This window comes from Leptidea sinapis, chromosome 22 (genome assembly GCF_905404315.1).
Source record: "Leptidea sinapis chromosome 22, ilLepSina1.1, whole genome shotgun sequence".
Classification (NCBI taxonomy): Eukaryota; Metazoa; Arthropoda; class Insecta; order Lepidoptera; family Pieridae; genus Leptidea; species Leptidea sinapis.
In genome coordinates, this window is record NC_066286.1 from 7,359,889 (window position 1) to 7,369,201 (window position 9,313).

Below are 9,313 nucleotides of genomic sequence, written 5' to 3' on the forward strand. Positions count from 1 at the left end.
CAAACTTATTTGTTATGTATATTACAGCCATTGTAACACACTCTTTTTGATTTAAAAGAGTGGCCGTTGAGTTTCTTGTATGTTCTTCTCACGAGCTCTACTTTTTCCGAACATATGGTAGATACAGTAATTTAAAAGATATATAAGAGTATTTATCTTATCATTAAACGGTGATAGCATGGGTATATCCGTAACTATAGAGATACGTTATTGAAAACAGCCGTAAATGGATATAGTGACATCAAAAATAATTCTAAAGGAATCAATTTGGTCCAGATATTGCCCATCTAGCAGAAAGACTCAGCTCTGCGGCATATGCAGTTACAAAGATAGAGAGTACACGAATGTTGCGACCGCTGGATTGGTGGACTTCAGTTATTTTCACAGCATCATGACGTACGGTATTTTACTATGGGGTCATGCTGCTGACATTGATATAGTGTTTGCTCTGCAAAAGAGAGCTGTTTGTGCTATATATCAGCTTGGTTATAGACAGTCTCTCAAAGAAAAATTTAAAGAAATAAATATTATGACTGTTCATTCTCAGTACATTTATGAAAATTTAATTTACGTTCACAAAAATCGTCACCTTTTTGCTCTTAATAGTGATTTTCATTATTATAACTCTAAAAATAAGGGATTGCTTGTAACTAATTCTAGTAGGCTTCATAAGATACATAATAGCTTTAAGGATAAATGTATACACTTCTATAATAAAGTCCCAGCCACTGTTCAGGCATTATCTATAAATAAATTTAAATGTTTGTTAAAAAAAAATGGCTCTGTCGTAATTCCTATAGTAATAGGAACGAGATTGAGACTGCTGAATATCTATAATATATAGCGATAAAAATGACTGTACAATATTGTATATTTTTATTGAAAAGAGTGCAAAAAAAGAATTATGGGAGAGTTTCTTGCGCCGCTTCTTCTCTCTCAGAGCGCCATTTGTTTCCGAAGCGGTAGTAGTATCTAGTAGTTATTAGAAATGACATCAAAAGGAATTCTAAAGGAATCAATTTTGAGAAAATAAATGCCTTTTATGCCTTTTTGAGAAAATTAATACCTTTTATGAATTATCATGAAATATTCTTTCGATTATCCGGCGAAAGCATTAACATTTTAAACCTTAAAACTATAACAGTTTGTTTGAATTTTTAAAATGTTCCATACATTGTTTATCCTCTGCTTTTCTAGTATTTTCTTTGTATATCTCCCTGAAAACGAGATCAGGGAAGGTATTGAAACGTCGAGTGAACTGAAATAAAAATGTAATTTTTACGCGACTCTAATGTAAAAACAGTTACAATTACACGCGTTTTAAACCTTTAAAAGTGTTTTATTTAACTCTGTATATCTTTTAATCCTAGATAATCTGCTATTTTTATGTACGGAAAATCAGGTATCCCTAATAATATTATAAATGTAAATGTAAGTTTGTTTGTTACGCTTTTACGCCTTTGAACCGATTTTGATGTAATTTGGTACAGCGATAGACTATAGCTTGGGAAAGGAAAAAGGCTACATTTTATCTCGGAAAAAATTCATGGCTCCCGCGGGATTTGTATAAAATTGAAATTCACGTCGATGGGCTATAACTATACTAATAGTTAGTTTAGTTTGCCATAGCAATCATCCTCGAAATAAGATTCATTTATGTTGGGCACGGAAGGGAAACCGGGAACCGGAACCGGAATGAAATGCTCACATAATGCCTCTATTTATTTACGGCATGTGTGGATTGATGCATCTACTATACTCAATAACTCTTTTGTTTATAAGTATTAATTTACTCTTTTTTTTTTTTTGACTTACTCGTGTAAGCCTTTCAGTTTTTGACATTTGAGTATTTTTGTTGCGTCACTTTGCATATATTGTAATTGAAATGATTTGTAAAACAATTAAAATGTAAATCTTGACTTAAAAGAGTGGCAATGAGTTTCTTGCTACTTCTTCTCATTAGCTCAACCCTTTACGAAGTATCGGTAAATTCAATAAGAAACATTTTTTTTTGACATTTATAAGTGTCATTTCCGTGACCTACATGAATAAAGTGTTTTTGAATTTGAATTTGAACTGGAATAGTACACGAGATAATCTTCAGGTCTATACATGCTTATTATATTTAAAAACCCTTTATATACGCGGATGAAGTGAGATGTAGTCTTACAAATTCCTTACAACGAAGGTGATATAATACTGTTTTAACTAATTTTCAGACACATATGGCAATTAACATGAAATGTTCTTCTCGAAGTGTATACATACAAATACATATTACTTATTTGTAGATGATGATATCAAATAATTATGACAACAGCTTAAACGAAAAACTTTATTTGATCAAAATTTATACAACAATATTTCATAATCTATAAGTATACATGTAGGGATTCCTCCAGCGTCCATATTTGGGTTCCTGCCGAGGTGGGCCAAACGGATTCTTCTCTAAGACCATCTTTGCCAATAATCCATGACTGACACCGTAACTTGTGTCTCCAGTATTCACGCGCAGAATACGTCGAAGATTTTCTGTAAGATAAATTGAATATTTGGATTATTGATGGTTTTGTTTTAAGCTATTTATGCGCCTATGACCTGAGATTGATCTATGAAGACAGCTTCAAATTTTACTACTTAGACGCGTTGCTATCGGGCACGGAAAGTTCCACCTTCATTAGGCCGTAGTTTGAGTAAGGCCTCTTCTTGCTTCAAGTCCTGTGTGTCCTGTCTATCGCCAATGCGAACATGATCGAAAAGCAAGTGCTTTTCACCCAACGCATATCGCGTTGACGACAAGCAAGAGAAAGCGATAACATTGACCGAAAAATAGTATGCAGAAATTCCAGTAAATACGTGTTTTTGAATCTCCATTATACGAGGGAGGTTCCTGTCGTATTTTTTTCTTTACTTTTACAATTTATGAGTGTATTATGAACGGCCAAAGTTCAGGTAAATTTTTTGTGAAAAAAGCAGATAATTGGAGAGTTATTCTCAAACTATTTTTTGAGATTTGTATTTTCTGCTTCGATAGAAACCTAGATGCAATGCACAAGATAATTAATAATTATCTGTTGGTAATTTGTTAAATAAAAATGCGTTAAACGCCATAATGTCGCTTCATTGTGTCTCTTCTACCGCATTTCATCACGGGGAGTGTTCCAAAGTGCTATTTCACCTGATTCCTGCCGCCGAATTCCACCTTCGCACGACACGCCACAACTTAGAATATCATACACACCATCTGGATGTGTGGCTTTCAAGGAGCTTTCTTCCATGTACAACAAAGCTGTGGAATGAGCTTCCTTGTGCGGTATTTCTGGGACGATACGACATGGGTACCTTCAAAAAAAGCCGGCAACGTACACCTTAAAGGCCGGCAACGCTCCTATAAATCCTCTGGTGTTGCAAGAGAATGTGGGCAGCGGGATCACTTAACACCAGGTGACGTGTACGCTCATTTGTCCTCCTTTTTCCATAAAAAAAAATAATAATCACGTTCGAGCGTTTGTATGAAAAATATGAGGATTGGCCGCTTCTTGAGCGAACTTCGTTTACGCATTAGTAGTAGGCAGCGGATAAACATTGCAAATTCTCAATTGAACCCAAATTTCTGAGTGGCATCGCAATTGCGCTCGTCATTTTCAGACATAAAGTGATAAGTCTCTTTTTTTAATCCAGTTATGTCATTAGCTGCAGTGGTCGTCAAGCGAAAACACACATACATGCTTGAACATTACTGCTTGGTGGCAGAAAAATGCGCCCTTGTAGCCGGTCACTAAAAGAAGCCTCCTACTGGTAAAAAGATGGAAAAGCATAAATTATTGCAATAGGACCAAAGGAATATACTAGGCTTATATTTAGATTTAGGGAAGCTGGAGTAGAACAGAAAGCGTTTCGTGCACTATCAAAAATTTACCACCATGTATGAGTAGAGATTATGTCGTACTTTGTAACGAGTCGTCAAACTTGGGCTTCATGTTCATAACTGACGGATGCTCAGCGTACTTCTCGGGTTTGGGATGTCGGTAGGATCCTTTCTGGGTCGTGTCAGGGATGTAGACGTCATCGGGTAGTCTCAGGGTTTGCAGCGCACGGGCTCGACGCGCAAGGTTCACTGACATAAAGGGAAGCTCTGCAAGAAGGATATTATATATATATATGAGATACTCAAAGTGAAAGGCGAAGTTATCGGAGTACTGCATTCGTACGCGTACGTATGGGCAGATTTTTAATATATTATGGATTGACTCATTGTTTGCGTCGCTTATTACCGTAAAAAAGCTTTGTAAAATTGAATTATATGTTAGTAGTTATCAACATCACAAAATTGGCTGCTTGTGGTGCCTGGTCAATCCTGCAGTCATTTAAATTCAAATTCAAATATTTTTATTCAAAATAGGATATATTATCACTCATTGAAAGTCAAAAACTACCACCCACTCCAAAAATTATGCCTCAGACCTGAGAAGAACGGACGCAGCAAACTCAGCGAGCTTCTTTTATTTATATAAAACAATATGGTTACAATGTAAAACGTACAGTAAAATTTATTATTTAATATTAAGAGAGTCAATTATGTTAAAGTAACCTTTAACACACAAACGTTTTTTAATAATTCTTTTGAATATCGTAATATATTTGTTTTCAACATTATTTGGGATCTTATTGTATAAGAATATACAAAGCCCCACAAAAGACTTACTAACTCGACTCAGCCGAGTAGTAGGCATTAAAAAGTTAAAGTTTGTTTCTGGTGTTAGCATTATGGTGACAGCTGCTAGCAAATTACCTTATATGCCTATGTACACACATAATAATATCAAGAATATATTGAGAAGCAAAAGTCAAGATGTTAATTTCGTTAAATTTTGCTCTCAATGATTCTTTAGGACCTAGGTTATAAATAGCGCGAATAGCCCTCTTCTGCAGCACGAAGATGGTATTGATATCGGCAGCACTGCCCCATAGCAATTGAGAACTCTGCTATCGTTTGTACCTAAAAAGAAGGTATGTGTTTTTTTTTAATATTTCACATGTTTATAACATGCTTGCGGTATATACGAAATGGTTGATTGCCGTTTAGAGTTTTTTTTTATGATTTTTGAAGCGAAGCGAAGGACGTCCGGGCGGCTTATATGGTATACAGAGTGGCGAGCTTTTTTTGTGACACTTTCTTCTCATCAAAGCTCAGCTTATCCAAAGAGGTAAACTATTTAATTTGACATTTAGAATTTTTACCTTATGTGAATAAATTAACTTAGAAAACGAATTAAAATTGATTTGTTAATTACGCACCCCTCGAGCAATATTTATTGAGGTATTCAGTACGCTTTAGGTCCTGTATCTCATGGTCTATCGGGGTGGGGTCTACATCCTTCTGCATGTACCTCTTGGCAACCCGAGGATGGTCTTCTGCGAACTGGAAGAAAATTCTAGACTAAAGCAGCCATATATAACTTCTGCAATGGAAGTATTTCAAAACTGTTGGGACTTGATTCTGCTTTCGAATTCAACCAAGTTTTTATTTCTTAAAACGTCTTACTTGCCACAGCATGTGAATTCTGCATGTGAGGCTTTCATTTACAGTTTTTTTTAATTTTTGGGCGAGCAATTAATAGACAAGACCAGGGTTCGCCGAGCATCCAGAACACCTGGTGGTACGTAAGATATCACCGCCACCCATGATATCATAGTTGCCACAGCATCCCATAGTAAAGGATTCCAACCTTTACTTATCAATGGATGAAATGTATTTTATATCCTATTTAATATGTTAAAAAAAAGTCGCTAGTTGGTTGCCTGAAAAAATTATGTCTGCAGATTTATCGCTGACACTTTGAGATGTATGTACACGCTTTTTTAATGTCAAATCTACATACTTGCAATCAACGCGGGAAATAATTTCATTCAACAGTTGGATAGTACATGAGAAATTCACTTGAGGATCGCCTGGATAAAAAGGATATTACGTAAGAGGGCCGTTCCCGGTCCTGTCTATCGTCAAGGCGAACATGTTATTGTTTCATCTAACGCATCCCGCCTGTTGAAGTGTGCAGAAATTCCTTAGAACTTCTTCCAAGAAATACGTGTTTTTGAGTAATTGTTACTGTGAAATAAATGTTTATCATATAGTATCTACATTGCATGCGCGAGGTTTCTATCGCAATGTTTTCTTTACTTTTACAATTTGTGAGTTCATAATGAACGGCAAAAGTTCAAGTAAATTATGTGCAAAAAGGCAAATTTTTGGATTTTGGTTATACAGAACTTGTTTCTTGAAATTTGTATTTTTTCCTTCGATAGAAAACTAGATCAGTTATTTTTTAAGACAAAAACGCGATGATCACGTAGGAGCGTTTGAATGAAAAATATGAAAGGTTGGCTCTTAAGAGCTGATATCGGGATCGGCTAGTCTGTCCTCGATTTCTTTGAAATCCCTTACCCTCTCAACAGCGTTTTTATAATACTCGAAGTCAACCGGACACAGCACGTCAGGAGAGGTACGGGTTTGATCCCGGGCTTTCAGAGAGTCACGGCTGAGGCCCACGATCAAGCAATCATCATCGACAGCTCTCCGGCGAGGACTCTTGCTGCAAATTCAATAGGTTAAAACAAAATATTATATAGATTCAAATCTTTATTTGTAACAAAATTAATCGAGGATGCAGGATTCAAACCCCATCTCTAGTGAATATGCCTATAATGTTCGGGAAGCTCCGTAATATCTTCTAAAAATACCAGTGTCTGAAGACGAAGGTTTTCAACCAGTGTGTGGAGTCAGTGATGACTTACGGCACGCAGACGTGATCGCTAGCTATGGGTTTGATGAGAAAGCTCATGGTCGTTCACATGGCAATGGCTATAATGCTCAGTTTCCCTGCGAGAGCCAAAGTCGCCGACATAGTGATTTGATTTGCCAAATGATTACGAAACTGAAGTGGCAGTGTGCAATGCACATAGTTCGTCGGACACACGGCCGTTGCGGCAGTAAAGTCGATAAGATCGAAAGGCGACCACGTAGTGGAAGACGTTGGTTGCCCCCCCACAAGATGGACGGAATACGTTGGATGAGGATAGCGCAGGATCAGCGTGGAGATCTTTGCAGGAGACCTTTGTCCAGGAGTGGATGTCTTCCAGCTGATATCTTCAGAACGAGTATTATCGTTAAGCCAACTGTCTGCTCCTCTTTTAAAGTAAAGGTGGTAAAACGAGCGTACGGTTCACCTGATATGCTATCGATATGCCGCTCATACTCTTTTGCATCATCAGGGTTCACACGAGCATCACGGACCTTTTACGTGAGTTTACGTGCTATTGTCGAATCTACCCATGTCGTATCGACTAGGATACTTAGTGCAAGGAAGCCCATTCCACAGATGGGTTGTACATGAAAAAAGTTTATTTTGTGTGGTGTGTTCGGGGGCAATCAGGTCAAACAGCACCTGGAAACACTCCCCTTGATAAATACAGTTTTACACACACAATGGAGGGACGTCTCCACGCAGCGCCAAGTGATCCAGCCGTTCAAAGAAGAATGGAACTCCGACGATGTAAGCACCACGCGGTCAAATGATTCAATCAGATGCTGGCGCGTATCAGAGAAGACAGTTACTTCATACAAGCCCGGACCGGCGACTAAAGCATTTGAACAGGCTGTGAAGTATTGTCTCGCTCTTCTTTTGGCTTTGCCTTCTAGATGTCCACCTCCTTCCCCCCCCCGTGCTAAGAAATACTACGTTTTAATCGATCCAGTATTGCGTATGGGCGTGGTAATCAGGGCAGTATAAGTGTACGCGCTATCATGAGTTGGTTCTTTTTATACGTGAACAAACCTACATCATAGTTACCGAAAAATGACTCAGCCGATGATTTACAAAAGAATGAGACTTTTAATAAGTACCTAAGAGTTAGGAGTTGAAGAAGCTCGACATAACATCATAAGGCCTAAGCAAGTTATCTACCTATAAATGCCAGGGAAGGGAAAAGGGAAAGTTGTAGACCCAAGAAAAGATCGGATGATGATATGAGAGAAGTGGCACGAACGGAACAGAGTGGCTAAGAAAAACACGAATGGAAACGTTTGGAGGCCTGTGCCGATTGGAAAACAGATCCAAAAAAATAAAAAATACTAGAATAAGTTTTATTTTATGTTAGTAATGTAAGATAGTTTAGATCTGAATAAAGACTTTATTTTTATTTGGAACGATGGAATAATCAAATCTTTGCGAATACATAATATGGTATAGGTATCTATATAGATAAGCTATGAAGCGATTACAAGTTGATGAAGTTCCTAGAATACCTGTCTACTCACTGGAAGACAGAGTTGATTTTATACGTTTGTTAAAAAAATATTGTTTACTTCTAAGATTTAAGAATATATTCAGACAAGCTCACGGTTTATTTTTCCGTACATAATCCACCATGTACACGCTTTTAAACTCGATCTCTCCATCAAACACAGACATTTTAAACAAGGACACAAGTTAAATTAATATAAAAAATTTGTAATTAAAATTATAATCAAACACAAAATTGACCAGGTTTTTCGACATAAAAAAATGTGACAGTACACAAAGAGGACGTAAATACTAAGTAATAAGAGGCAGGACTGCCTAAGTAAAAATTGAAATTTAGTTTAATATGAAACGTGCAGTGATTTGATATTAGTTTGAAATAGTAGTAATTACAGTATGGTGATTGGCGACGAAGTATAATCCGGCTAAGTTAGAAAGCGAACAGTTGCTTATTACGAAGAGGATTTCGGCTATCTACGTTTTTTTACAAGATTTATAGCCGTCACCTGTCAATCTATCAATAACTGCACATTTCATACGATGGAGTTAATCGCTTTTTTCTTAAGAGTTTCTCTAGGCTGACAGTACACGTAGAATTCTAATAATATTATCATGGCAAGTTTTTGTTACGGTGCAGCTACACTATTAAAAAAAAATATTCTTTTTACTCAATAAATGAATATTATCAAACGAAGTGGTAACTCCAATTGGTGTGGTGGCTCCAATACTATTTTTACCAATAATATTTTGTTGTGATTATTTTTACTACATTATCTCTTAGCATTTCATTTATTATTGTAATTGTGTATTTTAAAGGTCTGTTAATAGGCTTTACGTTGGTCAAATTAAATGTAGATTATATGATATAGATTGTGTTAGGTTTATAATATTGTGAAGTGAAACCACAAAACTGTCAAGACAAAACATGTGCCTGCTCTTAATTTTGTAACAACTTATGAATATTCCTGGCAAATAAACAACTTTGACTTTGACAGCAAATGTCAGCGGGATAA

General features: G+C 36.6%; 1 protein-coding gene across 1 annotated transcript; it reads right to left on the reverse strand.

Moving 5' to 3' along the window:
• Nucleotides 1–2,321: 2,321 nt before the first annotated feature.
• Nucleotides 2,322–8,546, reverse strand: LOC126970879 (uncharacterized). Its single transcript, XM_050817028.1, has 5 exons — nt 8,401–8,546; nt 6,446–6,593; nt 5,299–5,422; nt 3,950–4,135; nt 2,322–2,532 (listed from the first exon to the last, which is right to left on the reverse strand). The coding sequence occupies exons 1-5, from the start codon at nt 8,469–8,471 to the stop codon at nt 2,366–2,368; spliced, it is 696 nt and encodes a 231-aa protein (XP_050672985.1). The 5' UTR covers nt 8,472–8,546; the 3' UTR covers nt 2,322–2,365.
• Nucleotides 8,547–9,313: the final 767 nt, after the last annotated feature.

Bases quoted from the DNA above. Each gene is read 5' to 3' on its own strand.
- LOC126970879 (XM_050817028.1), bottom strand. From the start codon at position 8,471: ATGTCTGTGTTTGATGGAGAGATCGAGTTTAAAAGCGTGTACATGGTG. The intron at 6,594-8,400 runs GTGAGCTTGTCT...TTGAATTTGCAG, and splicing joins TATGTACGGAAAAATAAACC to CAAGAGTCCTCGCCGGAGAG. The intron at 4,136-5,298 runs GTGCGTAATTAA...TCCTTCTTGCAG, and splicing joins CAATAAATATTGCTCGAGGG to AGCTTCCCTTTATGTCAGTG.